Source organism: Podarcis vaucheri, assembly GCF_965113315.1.
Source record: "Podarcis vaucheri genome assembly, chromosome: 14".
NCBI classification, from domain to species: Eukaryota; Metazoa; Chordata; class Lepidosauria; order Squamata; family Lacertidae; genus Podarcis; species Podarcis vaucheri.
In genome coordinates, this window is record NC_138752.1 from 31,773,769 (window position 1) to 31,788,907 (window position 15,139).

Genomic DNA, 15,139 nt, shown 5'->3' on the forward strand with positions numbered 1-15,139 from the left:
GCTTTTGTTACACCACTGTTTGGAACTCTTAGTAACCCTTCAGCGTCACACAAGAATGTCATAAGACAACCCACCCACCCCAGACAACATATTTACAAGCAAAACATAACATAAAAGTATTTGTTTTGCTCCCCCAATATTATTCTTCCCAGATATTATGAATGCAACAACTCAAATTTGTACCTTGATTTTTGGTTTCATGTGTTTCATTTTAACTTCCATTCAACTATATTTTACATCTGTTTCTTATATCTTACATGTTATGGAGTATTATGTTCTTGATTAAATAAATAAAATTATTACTATATCTCTGGAGCCCAGACAAGGCTCAGGCAATGTTTATCTGTTTTCTCCTTCCTGCCCATAGTCTGCAAGGAAGTCCTGAACACCATGGAGCTGTTACCCAATTTGGAAGAGAATGGGACATGGGCAGAAATGGAGTGTGCGCTTGGGCTCCTGTGGTGCCCTTTGACCAATACATGCCTTCCGCTACAAAACTGCTGTGATCCAGAGACTTGTGCCAACAACTCTGCCACCAGCTCGCCCAGCCCCTCTCCTCGCACTTGTGAAAACCTGTCAGGGAGGAGCGAACTCAAAGAGTCGCTTTTTACCTTGCCACCTGGCCCTTCCACACGGTACCTTGTGAGTGTTTTGAACCCAAAGTGCATCCGGGATATTTCTACCATTGTGCCATATTAAATCACTCAGTAATATTTTCTGAAATCGATATACAGTGGTACCTTGGGTTACATACACTTCAGGTTACAGACTCCTCTAACCCAGAAATAGTACCTCGAGTTAAGAACTTTGCTTCAGGATGAGAACAGAAATCGCGCGGCGGCAGCGAGAGGCCCCATCAGCTAAAGTGGTGCTTCAGGTTAAGAACAGTTTCAGGTTAAGAACGGACCTCCGGAACAAATTAAGTACTTAACCCAAGGTACCACTGTACTGAGTTTCAATTGCTTCTGGCTAGACTCTTTTTCTAATCCTGGCCGCTGCCCCCCTCCTTTCCTCTGAGGGTCTGTTTGGGCTCAGTAGTTAGTGCTACCTTGACTAGTTTTGCTTTGCCCCGTTGTCTGCTTCTGATGTGTTGCAGCCTGGGCTGCGTTGTTGGTTAGCAGAAGGCTTGTATGGGCAGATAGCGGCATTATTGACCAATCTGGTCGAGAAGATGTAACAGATGGAATTAAATAATATGCTGTGCAGTAACCAAGAAGGGCTGCCAGAGCGGTTTACAAATCACAAAAAAGGGGGGAAAACGATAGTCCCAGACCCACTGGTGGAGGAAGGGGTGTTTGGTGGGTGCGGTCCGCCCTGGGTGCCATCCCTGAGGGGGGTGACATCGCCACACCCCCACGGGAGGCTAGCCCCAACCCAGGGTACACAGCATGTGCACCACTCCAGATGCTAGAGCATCTAGCTCCGCCTCTGCCCAGACCTCAGACTTAGGATCACAAAAGGAAAATGGATTGGGAGCAAGAAAGAAATAAGCAAACTTGGGCACAATATCTTAGATAAATGAGTTCTTTTGAGCCTGCTGTACCCAGTTGGGTGTGACCAGCATAACCAACCCGTGCACCCAACACTTAACTCACAGTTGCAGTACAGGGGTGGTGGTGGGGCCTGCAGTGACCTATACAGAATGGACTGGGTTTGGAGTATCGAAGTGACCGTGACCTCTCTTTCACAGTTGCACTTCAGGAGCAAAGACACTTTCATCAGGCCAAATGACACCGTGAGCATCCAGCATGACGCAGGGCCTGGGGCCTTCATCCTTTGCCACCCAAGCCTGGTGCCATCTTACCAGATGAGTTACTTCACCCTGAACTCTTCAGACTGGGAGCCAGGCTCTCTCATGCACCCTGAGGCCGGTGGCTGGCATAACGACTCCACCTGCTATTTTAGGGTCCTTTCTGTTGCTGAAAAGACAGTAGCCATTATCAGGGAAGGGAATTTGGGTGTGGACCGCCCTGGCCTGTATGCCGTGAGGGCCACTGTAGAGAATGGAGTCTTCAGCGCCAACCTATCCTGTGATTTCGTGGCTGTCTCTCCGGTGTCGGGCCTCCACGTCATTTACCCTCCAGAGCAAGGTGGCCGAATCTATGTGGAAACCAATCACACTTGGCTGGTGGTGAAAATCTCTTCTGGGGTGAACGCAACTGCTGGATGGTTCGCGGGGAGCCAGAGCTTTCCCTTTGGAAGGAGCTGCCCACCTTCTGTCATCCCACTTGTGCCTGAGTGCACCAGGGACAGCAATGATACCTGGTTCTCAGTCGTCGTGCTGGAGAACATCGGGGGAAATGCTAGCACCCGAGTGCTGTGGGCAGAGAATGCCGTCAGCTCCCAGAACATCACCATCACTGTGAAAGCAGAGGATGCCATCCGAGGCCTCCGCGCAACCCCAGACCCAGAGACCAGAGTCTTGCTGAATAACCGTGTGGTAAGTAGGGTAAGGAGATACATTTGCTTTGGTTCTCCTTTAAGCACCACCCTGCCTTATCTGCACCTTCTGGAACTATGCACAAACCGAAATGCACTGATCCTTTGAAATTTGCACTTTTCTGAATTTTGCAATGCAGTGCTTCAGCCAAGATATGTGTACAGAAGTGGGTGTGGGTGTAAAAAAATGCATATATTAGTGAAAATAACTTAAAATGCATTATATGAAGGGAAGTGGTTTGCAAAAATGTGTATGTTCAGGAATTGATGCACTAAAATGCTTATGTGTTCTGACTCAGCCTTCCTGCGTGTTTTGTGCTACAACTCGTATTATCCCTGGCCAACACTGCTATTTTGTACTACAACTCCCATCAGCCCCTGCCAGAACATCTGTGGCCATTACAGTCCAAAACATCTGGAGCCCACCAGGCTGGGGAAGGCTGTTGCACCATTTCCCCGCTAATCATTGTCAGATCCGTCCCTTTCTGAGTTCGTCATACTGTTTACTTCTCCTCTGCTTTTTGACAAAAGCGGTTTGAGAATGATGGAGCCCCCTTGCCAGGGGCCCTGCTCTTAGAATGGTCATGATTTGAAGTGGAAAGTCACATGTAAACTTTTCTCTGAAACATGTGCCTGCCTGTTCCCATCCATTGCAGAGTTACGTCCCCATGATGGATGCCGGATCAGACGTTACCTTCCGGTGGACCGTGGACGATAAGCGCTCTTTCACATTCTACAATGATGTCTTCCATGTTATTTACCAGACACCGGCTGTGTACAAGCTGTCGGTAAGTCACAGGCAGCTGCTATCAATGGCTACTAGCCATGATGGCTTTGCTCTGCCTTCACTGTTGAAGGCAACAGTGCTTTTGAATGCCAGTTGCTGGAAACCACAGGAGTGGAGAGTGGTCTTCTTCTCCTCAGGTCCTGCTTATGGGCTTCCCATTGGGGCATCTGGTTGGCCACTGTGAGAACAGGGAGGCTGGGCTAGATGGCCCCCTTTGGACCTGATCCAGCAGGTTCTTCTTATGATGGATCCAAACCACAAGCAATGGATCCAAACTACAAGAAAGAAGATTCCACCTAAACATTAGGAAGAACTTCCTGACAGTAAGAGCTGTTCGACAGTGGAATTTGCTGCCAAGGAGTGTGGTGGAGTCTCCTTCTTTGGAGGTCTTTAAGCAGAAGCTTGACAACCATATGTCAGGAGTGCTCTGATGGTGTTTCCTGCTTGGCAGGGGGTTGGACTCGATGGCCCTTGTGGTCTATTCCAACTCTATGATTCTATGATTTTATGTTCTTTTGCATTTATGTTCTTAGTGTTGGGTAACAAGGAGAGGAATGAAGGGGTAAAAGCATGTGAGGATTTCCAGGATGTTTCTCTCTCCCGGAGCGGATGATGGAGAGGAGGGGGAAACAAATGCTGAAGGATGTCATGGTGCAAATGCCCCTTTCCTTTCTTTCCCCTTCCCTTATAGCTCACCGCCTCCAACCACGTCAGCAACGTCACTGTGGACTACAACATCACTGTGGAGAAGATGAACAGGATGAAGGATCTGGTGGTCTCTGAGATCCCACCCCTCGTCCCTCAGAACAGCACTGTGGAACTGGCAGCCACGGTTACAGTGGACTCTGCTGTGGACGCCACATTCCTGTGAGTTCTCCCGGTGTATGATTGGAACAAAACAGAATGAAAAAGAAGGGCTGTGCAGGGGAGTGTTTCCACTCCATGCATCAGGGGTGGGAAGCAGGTTTTCCATGAACTGGGCAGCTGTGTTGGCCTTCCAGCTTTTCCGTTACCTGCCTGCAACTGAATTGAATTGAATTGAATTGAATGAATAAAACAACAATGCAATATACAAAACCCAGAAATAAAAAGCCAATTATATAAAATACATTTTGGGGTTTTGAATCAATAGTCAAATGGTAGATCTTATTCTGATTGCCCCAGCTAAAAACCTTGCAACCTTTGCTGTCATCTGCTCATCTTGATCTGTCAAGAAAAAGGATACTGTGGCAGTGGTGGGTGACCTAGAATGGACAATAAAAGAGGGGTGATAATCTTTTTCCTCAAGTCTTTATAAAGAGTGCAAGCCAGAAGGGCATGTGCCACCGATTCGGGACTGCCATCTCCACATGGAGATCTGTTACCTGCCTGCAACTGCATGCCTTACTGCCTTTTCTGCTCTGCAGGTGGGACTTTGGAGACGACGACCGTGTTGCTTTCCAGTTCAGGCCTCCCTATAATGAGTCTTTCCTTGTGCCAGACCCCAACATCCATCAGGTCATAATTGGGCATAATGTATCACATACCTACCAAGAATCAGGTGAGAAAAGGGCTCTGTTTTGTTTTTCGTTTGCAACCCCATGGCCAGTTGAGCAAATGGGATGTGTCCTTAGGACAGTTTCTACTTTCTGTGTAGATGCAAATCATAGCCATAGAACTGTAGACTTTGGAGGGACCCAAAGTCCCTTCAATGGACCTCCTGCAATGCAGGAATCACAGCTAAGTATCTGACTACTATTAGCACACAAATGGGCCCAACAAGCAGCTGGGAATTCATAAAATCATAGAGTTGGAAGGGACCACGCGGGTCATCTGGACCAACTCCCTGCAATGCAGGAATCTTTTTGCCCAGCGTGGGGCTCAAGCCCATGACCCAGAGATTAGAAGTCTCGTGCTTTACCGACTGAGCTATCCCAACTCCCAGAGTTCATTTTGTGGCCCCTTCCGCTTTTCCGGTTGCTGCTTCTTGTGTGCGCAGACAGCACTCAGTGGCTCTACAAAGCAAGTTCCTTTGAGATTGCCTCTCCCCAATGTTCTCCCTTGGCATTTTTGAACTACTTCTGGTACTCTCCTCTGTGTTCCATCCCTGTGGGAGGTCAGGTTGACCTCAGCAAGAAGTAGTTAGCCAACTGGTTGCTATTAAGTGTGGTGAATAATGGCCTTGTATGAAAGTCCCATTGATGGATGGTCTTTGGAAGGCAAGTTGTCCTCTTTCGGTAGGAGTCCTCCCCCAAATTCTCTCATGGCGTGGGAGATGTAGGACACCATACAGCGCCAATTGCAACATTTTATATTTCAGGAATTATATATCATGAATGTGGTGTCTGATCCCAAGTTATCGTGACTGTCATATAGTTTGCCATTAATTAGCAGGCACTGTGGGGGTTTTATAAGAAAGGTTCCTGCATGAGGAAGAACCCGCCAAACCAACAGGGATTGTCACACAAAACCAGTGTGTTTGTCATTTGACTGACCAGCTAAGGAGCTTTTTTGTGATAATTGCCTTTCCAGGGATGTTAGAGCACATCTCAGGCCTCTAGAAGGGAGTTGCAAGACCTGCCTCTTCTGGGGACCGCTTGGGAACTTATTTATGTTCTGAGGATTTCTCCTGCTGCTATTTTAAGTTTTTCTTGTTTGTTCTTCTTATAAGGTTTTCTATGCATGATGTTTTGAACATCAAGCACAAAATGGTATAAATAAATGAATACGCAGAATGAAATTATCTGATAACATTCAAATCTGCATACGCTCTGTGTGGCAAGTGAAACCAATGTGCTCCGGATTCTGTGTTTCTAAGAGCAATTGGTGCAGATGAGGTACTTTTGCTTGATTTGTTCTCTCATTCCACTCTGAAAGACAGTCTCTGTAGTGCTGGGTGTTCCTCATTCGGTCCTGTCCTCTGACATGAAAGATGGGGGGATGGGGAAGAAAATCAATTCAGTTCTCCCTTCATGGCAACCAACCTTACCTAATTTATCCTTTCTGAAATAATATTAGAACTGAAACTCGGCCATCCTCAGAAATTCACCTCTCTGAATTTTGAAGTACAATTACTGGAAACAGCATACAAAAGTTGGTTGTATTAGGGGAAATGGTTATATAAAAATGTGCATATTAGGCAAGATTTTATAGAAAGATTTGTATAGTGGGAGAAATTAGCACTGAAATGCTGATGGATTTTCATGAGGTGGAAATGTTTCCAAACGGATCTGGATAACATAAGATTGGAAAAATGGGAAACTGAGAGAAACCGAAATTGACAGATTTCCCCTTCTCCATGAAACGAAATGAAATATTGTTGCTGTTGCCCTGCCTTTCCAACTAAAGGTGCCCAGAGCATCATGCAACAGAGCAGTAAAAACAGTACAGATTTTTTAAATTAAAAAAAATTATTAAGATGCAAACCAAAACATCCTGAAAAGTAAGCAATTCACAGTTGCTTATCTTTCATCTACCAAATATGCACATATTGTTCAAAGAGAGAAACCACAGGAGTGGGAAGTTCTTACTCATTTCTCTCCCTCTCCCTCTCCCTCTCCACCTCTCTCCCCCTGCCCCCTTCTCCCCGGCCTGGTCACAAATGCAGGTGAATATATCCTGAGTGTTTTAGTATCCAATGAATTTGAGAACCTGACCTACACGATTCCTGTCCACATCTATACTTACCTGATGGAAGTGACCCTGGAAGTTGATGCAGATGTCTTGGTTGCTGGTCGCCCTGTCACTTTCAAAGCTGTCCCCCTGCCCTCTAGCTATGGGGTCTCTTACACCTGGGATTTTGGGGATGGCTCTGTGGCGTCTGTTCAAAGCCTGCCGGCGATAGTCCACACCTACAGCAACAAGGGGATGTACAACGTCAGCCTGAGAGCCAACAACACCATTAGTGCTGTAGAAACATTCCAGAGTTACCGTGTCTTTGAAGAGATTAGCGGGTTGCAGGTGGTTCTGGAGGAAGCAATGGAGCTCCGCACGCCAGTAGAGATCACCGCTTCTGTGGAAACAGGGGACAGTATCCTGTGGATATTCGACATGGGTGACGGGACCGTGGTGAACAGTTCCGTGGCATCCGTGATGCACATCTATTTAAAGGAGATGAATTGCACGGTAAACGTCACAGCAACGAATCCAGTCAACTCCGTTTCCCAAGCAGTTCCTGTCCGGATATTTGTGCTGATGGTTCTGAAGATCGAGCCTTCTGCTTGTATCCCAGAGCATCCCGACGTACAACTCACTGCCTATGTTTCTGGTAACCCAGAGGACTACCTTTTTGACTGGACGTTTGGAGATGGGTCATCCAACGTCACTGTGAATGGGGACCCAACAGTGAGGCACAACTTCACCCGCAGTGGCACCTTTCACCTTTCTTTGGTCCTCTCAAGCAAGGTCAACAAAGCTCATTATTACACCGAGGTCTGTGTGGAGCCAGAGGTCACCAACGTCTCGCTGTTCATAAGGCCACAGTTCGTGAGACTGGGCAACGAAAGCAAGTTCCAAGTCACAGCTTTACCCCCTTACCCCTATCGCTACCTCTGGGACTTTGGGACAAACGAATCCACTCGGTTTGGTGGGACGGAAGTTAGTTACACCTACAAAGCCCCCGGCGTCTACTTGGTCACAGTGACAGTCTGCAACAACGTATCTTTCAATAACGACTCAGTGTTTGTGGAAGTCCAAGAGCCGGTTGGGGTCATCAGGATTGAGTCCAACGGCTCAAAGGTTTTGGAACTGAACCAAGTCTACCTGTTCTCTGCCAACGCTAGCGGGACCAACGTGAGCTATCTGTGGTACTTTGGGGATGGCATGAGCCAGCTGGGGAAATTCATCACCCACTCCTACAACAAGAGCGGCACCTATGCCATCACCCTGACGGGCTGGAACAATGTGAGCTTCCGTGAAGCAAGGCTTAATGTGACAGTGAAGAGGCGCCTCCAAGGCCTGACCATCAATGCCAGCAGGACGGTGGTGCCTCTAAATGGTTCTGTGAGCTTCACAGCCACCCTCCTGGCTGGCACTGCTACCCGGTACTCCTGGATCTTGTGTGACAGGTGCACCCCCATCCCCGGCTACTCCACCATCTCCTACACTTTCCGTTCAATTGGGACATTCAATGTGATCGTGACTGCAGAGAATGAAATTGGGTGCCTGCAGGACAGCATCTTCATCTATGTCTTGGAGCAGATCGAAGGGCTTCACATTGCCGGTGGCGACCTCATGGATGACACCTACTTCCCCACCAACAAGACGCTCCAGATGCAGGCGGCAGTGAGGGATGGCACCAACATCTCCTACAACTGGACTCTCCTGAAGGAAAACCACCCTGTGCAGACTTCTGCAGGGAAGACCTTCTCCCTGGTTGTCCTGGAAGCAGGGGTCTACGTCATCCACCTGAAAGCCACAAATATGCTGGGGAGCTCAACAGTGAACAAGACAGTGGAGTTCATTGAGCAGGTTGGTGTCTTGAAGCCCATCGCTTCCCCCAACCCTGCTGCGGTCAACATTTCTGTGAACATAAGTACGAGTGTCACTGCTGGGACTGGATTGATGTATGTTTGGTACCTGGAAGATGGTCTCTTTCTCCAAACTGCCTCCTCTGCTATCACACATTCCTTCCCAAGTCCTGGTGCCAAAGTTGTTACCGTTGTGGCAGAGAACAAATTTGGCTCTGCCAACGCAACGCTTGTGGTGTACATTCAGGAGCCCATCATAGGGGTGAGGATCAGGACTGTGAGGCTGAATTATACTGGCTATGTTGAGTCAGGCTCAGAGGTAAACTTCTCTGGGGAGCTGGAAAGGGGTTCGGACGTAGCTTGGACCTGGAAGCTACTGAACACCACCATATGTGGGCAAAGAGTGGCCTTGACATTCCCCTCACCTGGAGTCTTCTCCGTCTGCTTAAATGCTTCCAACGATGTCAGCTGGGATGTGGCCTGCCACAGCGTGACCGTGGAAGACCCAATTCAGGGCCTAAAACTCACTGTGGGCAAGGAGGTGCTGGAGCCTGGGGAAGAGGTCAACTTTGTCATTGGGATGGCTTCTGGTTCCTCTGTGAGCTATAAGATGAGTGTCAGCGGGAACCACTCCATGGCACTCAACTCTTCCAGCTTCACCTATACATTCACCCAGGTTGGAGATTACTTAGTAAGGGTGACTGCAGAGAACCACATCAGTGTGGACTACACGGAAGTCCTCATTGTGGTGCTGGAGGCCATCCATGGCTTGAAGGTCGCAGACTGCTGTGAGCAAGGCATGCCTGTTGGAGTAGAGAGGCGCTTCACAGCTGAGGTTGACAGTGGCTCGCGGGTGTCATATTTGTGGCAGCTCTCCTTGGAGGGAGACCACAGGCGCTCCCAGGTCCGCGTGGAAGGCCGAAGCATCTCTTATACCCCGGAAGCTGCAGGTCGGCTGGAGCTCCATCTCACCGCTTGGAACCGTCTGGGCAGCTTGAACATAACCATTGTGATAGAAGTCCAAGACATCATAACACAACTTTCCCTCCTGCCTGTCAGCTCCTTTGCTAACCGGACGACAACGTTTGAGGTGTCTGTGCTGCCCAGCGCAAGGCAAGTTGCCTTTTGGTGGCACTTTGGAGATGGTTCTCCAGCTCAAAGGACAAGGGTGCCATCCGCCAGCCATACCTTCCTAAGGCATGGGGATTACTTGGTGGAAGTGAACGCCTCCAACCTCATCAGCTTCTCCATTGCCCAGCTCACCATCACAGTCCAGGTGCTGGAATGCGAAGAGCCAGAAGCTGAGTTGGCGTTACCTGGGCAAGTGGTCATGAAGCGGTCGCAGAAGAATTACTTGGAAGCCCAGCTTGACTTGCGGGGCTGCACTAGGTACCAGACCAAGTACGTGTGGGAGATTTACAAAGCCCCCAGCTGCCTGCAACTGGGCGCCTCTGACAAAGTCCTCCTGTCCAACGTAGACGTGAGCCGGCCGCAGTTGGTCATCCCCAAGCTGGCGCTCGACCTGGGCACCTACTGCTTTAAGTTCCTGGTCTCTTTCGGAGACACACCACTGTCCAAGAGCATTTTCGCAAACGTGACTGTCACGCCTAACAAGCTGGTGCCCATCATTGATGGAGGATCGTACCGTGTGTGGTCCAGCACCCGGGACCTGATCTTGGATGGGGAGAAATCGTATGACCCTAACCTAGAAGACTGGGAACAGACGCCGTTACATTATCAGTGGTCTTGTATGTCTTCCTCCAAGGTAAGCAAGCCCTGGGCTTTGAGTGAAGGAGCAGCTGAGTGGGGGCGCACTTTTGGGTAATTTCCATCATTCTAAATACTTAGACGCGGGTAGCGCTGTGGTCTAAACCACAGAGTCTAGGGCTTGCCAATCAGAAGGTCAGTGGTTCAAATCCCCACGACGGGGTGAGCTCCCGTTGCTCGGTCCCTGCTCCTGCCAACCTAGCAGTTCAAAAGCACGTCAAAGTGCAAGTAGATAAATAGGTACCGCTCTGGCGGGAAGGTAAACAGCATTTCCATACGCTGCTCTGGTTCTCCAGAGTCATGCTGGCCACATGACCTGGAAGCTGTCTGCAGACAAACTCCGTCTCCTCGGCCTATAGAGCGAGATGAGCGCTGCAACGCCAGAACCCTAATGGTCTTGGTAACTTTACCTTTTAAAGACTTAGAAGCCTGGTCTGGAACTAGTGCTGCAGGAGATCTGTACTTTGAGAAGGGGGAGGGGCATTGTGAGCTGAGACCCCATGTCCCCATTCTCCCCTTCTTTCTGCCTTGTTGTGTTTTGCTTTTTGGATTGGCAACTGGGAGGGGGGGCACAGCAACTGGATTTGGCTTAAGGCTTGCTGAGCTCAAGACTGGCTGCATTGACACAATATATTTAAGGCACATTCCCTCCCCCCAAAGAATATTAGGAGTTGTAGATGGTTCAGGTTGCTGGGGGTGTAGCTCTTTGAGGGGTAAACTAAAGTTCCCAGTGTTCTTTGGGGGGGAAGGGAGGTGTGGACAAAATTTAATTTAAATGTATGGCATGTATGTGGTGTAAAACTGAATTCTAGAGATGCAAGTGGGTGGGGGTTTATTAGATCATCTAAACCCCCCTGCTCAATGCAGAAAATCCAGCTAGATCAAGGAGAGCCCCCACCTCATCCCTAGGTGATTGATTCCTATGCACTGGAAACCATAATTTGATTAACCAACTCCCAAATCAGATTAGCCTTTTTGGCAGTCACATCACACTGCTGTCTCAGGTTCAGCTTGGGATCAGCTACAATCGTGAGATCCACCTGTTCTGCTGACAAGCCAGGTATTTCCTATCCTGTGCATTGGATTCCCACCCCACAAAGAAGAAGTTTTTTTCTTTAGACTGCAGTGGTGTTTTCCCATTAAACACCCTCGGTTTAAATGTTTGACTTCCCTTCCCCAATTTTAGGAACAGAGCCCCAGGACAGTGCAGGGACACTCACCTGCCCTGGTTCACACCATCTTTATTTTGCTATCTTTCATGACTGTTCCAAAATTGTATTTTGGCGGCACACATATTTTGCCCTGAAGTATGCCCTACAAGAAAAGCAACCCAAAAGTTTGGCCATCGGAGGCCATTTGTAGGTGTGGAAGTTGCATTTATTCTTACTCACTTCCCCTCTTTCCTTTGGCATGCCAACCTGGTGCCCTTAAGATTTTGGAGTACAGCTCCCATCAGCTCCAGCCAGCCCTGCCATGGTTGGCGCAGCCTGTTTTAACAAGATGAGGGTACTAGAACAGGAAGAAGTTTGACATATACCCAGGTTCTGGTCTCAGACCCTCAGGACAGGACTGACCTTCTGTTTTAAGGCAGGTTTTGAATGTCTCCTCTGCCCTCCTCCTCCCTGTTTCCTTGTGTGCAACAGAGCTCATCTGCGGGGTGTGCACTCAACTTCACTGCCACAGGGGGAGTCGTTACCGTTTCCCGATCCATATTGGAAGCAGATGTGGAGTACACATTCGACCTTGCCGTCTGGAAAACGGGGATGAGTCCTGAAGCTACAAATCAAACGGTTAGTGTCATGGAGTCCTCTCTGTTCTTCATCCTCAAACAGTACCTTCCTGTACTGCCGTTGTGGGTTTCTTCAGGGCAATAGGGAAAGGCAGACTCATACTCTCCTTGAGAATGCCCCTCCACTGGTACTTAATTGTGTGAACAGCCACGGAGGGCCCTAGTCCATACTGATGATCGTGGTGCTCTGTTGAGACTGCATTTAGGTCCCTGGAATTAGAGCCACACACACCTGCCTCCCCGATGAATCTGAGAATTTGTTCTGTCTCCATAAATCTTTCTCTGCAACTCCAGATATTTTGAACTACAACTTCCATCAGCCCCAGCCATCATGGCAGTGCTATCCAGAACAAAACTCACACATATTCTCTGTAATGCTTGCAATGCCCGTAAGCTATACACTACCATTGTTACTGTAGTAATGTTATTGTTTTTGTTCTTACATTTCTATCCCATGTTTCCTCCAAGGAGCTCACGGTGGTTTACATGGTTCTGCCTCCTCTCCATTTTATCCTTACAAGAACTCTGTGGGGTAGATTAGCGCGAGAGACAGTGACTGGCCCAATGTCACCCATTGAGCTTCATGACTGAGAGGGAATTTGAACTCTCGCCTGCAAGGTCTGAGTCTGACACTCTAACCATTATGCCACACTAGGGTTGCATGTTCATGGCTGAGGCTGAGGTTCTGAGGTTCTGAAGTTTGAGCTGAGAAGTCCCAGGATTTCTGCTCCCATAGATATTTCACTGCTGTTCGCTGTACCACCACTAGTATGTGGCCCCTGGAAAGTTGCTCACGAAGGAATGTGGCCCTTGGACTGAAAATGCCCCTCCTCCCAAAAGTGCACAAGTGGGATAGGATGAACTCTGATTTGGGAGTCCTTGGTTTGCATTCTGGCTCTACCACAGATTCACAGTGTGACTGTGGTGAAGTCAGTCTCCTGTGGCTTCAGCTCCCCCATCGGCCACAGGAGAAGGGCAGCAAGGGAAACATGTTAAAGATTGCAAAGGAAATTGAAAGTGCTGCTTTCATTGATAAGCAGCAGGTCCTAAAGGTCCCCCCCCCACAAGTTGCTATATGTGGAGTCCTACCTTTGGTGCCTCTAGCTCAGTACTGGCTACACTGGCAGACAGTGACTTGAAGTGATGGCATGAGACAGGAGTTAGTAATGCAGGTGAGCTGTGCAGAAGCAAGCTGCCGGCTAGCTCTGCTGAGGCTCTTTTTATTAGCAGAAGTCAGTAATTGGAAACAGTAGTGAAACCACCCTGAACTTAACGTATTTCTATCTACGCACATTTCCAGCATTAGCAAGTACACGTGTCAGCAGGTGTTTCCCTCGAATGTTCCCCCGATACTTGATTACGTCTGTGTTCCCCGCCATGCTCCAGCCAAGCGATATGTCTAGCAAACCAATTGTGAAAGGACAAAAGGTCAGGGGGGAAACCCTGTATTCTAGCCAAGAAGGCAAAAGGTCTGGGAAAGCAGGCATAACACTCCTTGACATACTGTTGCACGTCTGGTGCGAGGTTTGCCCTCGCAAAGCGGAGCGTTGCCTCTACAGTGACTCTCCAAGGTTTCAGGCAGAGAGTCTCTCCTAGCCCTTCCTGGAGATACCATTAGGAACTGAACTTGGAGCTTTTTGTATGCAAAGCAAGTGCTGTGTCAATATTCCTTTTATATTCCATCTATATTCCTTCCACTAAAATGTAAGATTCCAGTTCTCATGGTTCTGAATAAATGGCTGACTTAAACAGGAACATAGGAAGCCACCTTATACTGAGTCAGTATTGTTTACACTGACTGGCAGCAGCTCTCCAGGTTTTCAGGCAGGGTGTGTTTCTTAGCCCTACCAGGGATTGACATTAGGATCATCCTCTTCCTACACAGACCTGCCATATGTGAAATCATTGGCCCATCTGGCCTATCACTGTTGTCTCTGCAAAGGTCTCTCCAAGCCTCAAGGGGAGAGGGAGCTCGTCCCCAACCCTGATACCTCAGTCTTTTTTACCTGGAGATGCCATTGCGGATTGAACCTGGGACCTTCTGCATGCAAACCAGATGCTCTCCTACTGAGCTACATGGCTCCTGCAGGAAGACAGCTGCCAGATAGGTTAGGATAGCCCAGTGTGTTGAGTGGGGTTGCAGAGGCAGGCGTGGAATGCCCAGAGTTGCCCATCTACAAATATGAACATTAGGAGAGAAAAAGAACCCTTTTGCTGATAGCCGAGGCTTTTCTTTTTTGCTTTTCTTCCCATGGTGCCTTGGGAAAAGCAGAGGGAGAGAGGGAGGGCAACATACGCACACTTTCCCCCTTCTTTTTTAAATAACTGCACCTATCGGTAGGCTGCAAAACAAAACTGAGCAGCAAAAGGAATCTGCAGGCCAAAAAACCTTATGGTTTCTATCACCAGCTCCAGGAGAGGCTTGGCAACCCGAGATGCCGTTTGTCTGCAAGTGGAAATTCTTACTGCCTTGATCTCCCTCTTGCTCTTCTCCTTCTTTCCTTTTGTGTATGTGTGTGTGTTGTTCTTTTGGAAACTGAAGACTGGAAGGAAAGAGGAAGGTGCGGGGGGGGGCAGAAAGAACCAAAGTCAAATTGATAGTCTTTCAAGGACATTCCGTACAATCTCGCTTGCATACATGAATGCAAAACAATGATTTGACTGTCGCAGGGACGGGAGGAACAGATGGGGCCCTTCAATCTTGCTCTGCGGAGAGAGGGCTTTGGTGCTCTTTTAACAGCCTGCCACATTAAACCGCAGCTCTATCGCTACTGTCAAAAATGCCTATTATCGCCAGAAGCCTCAAGAGACAGCCTTGGCTTCTGGAGTTATTTAGAGTTGCATGGAGATAATGGCGCAATAGCAGGAATATCTCACAGTTGCCATAGCTCAGTGATAGAGCATCTGCTT

At 48.5% G+C, this 15,139-nt stretch overlaps 1 protein-coding gene across 1 annotated transcript in view; it reads left to right on the forward strand.

Moving 5' to 3' along the window:
• PKD1 (polycystin 1, transient receptor potential channel interacting) overlaps nt 1-15,139 on the forward strand; it is a 110,941-nt gene that overhangs the window by 56,977 nt on the left and 38,825 nt on the right. Inside the window, 7 exon segments of the mRNA XM_082199312.1 lie at nt 368-642; nt 1,691-2,449; nt 3,096-3,227; nt 3,918-4,093; nt 4,633-4,766; nt 6,813-10,438; nt 12,084-12,230. Of these exon segments, the coding sequence (XP_082055438.1) occupies nt 368-642; nt 1,691-2,449; nt 3,096-3,227; nt 3,918-4,093; nt 4,633-4,766; nt 6,813-10,438; nt 12,084-12,230 (5,249 nt within the window).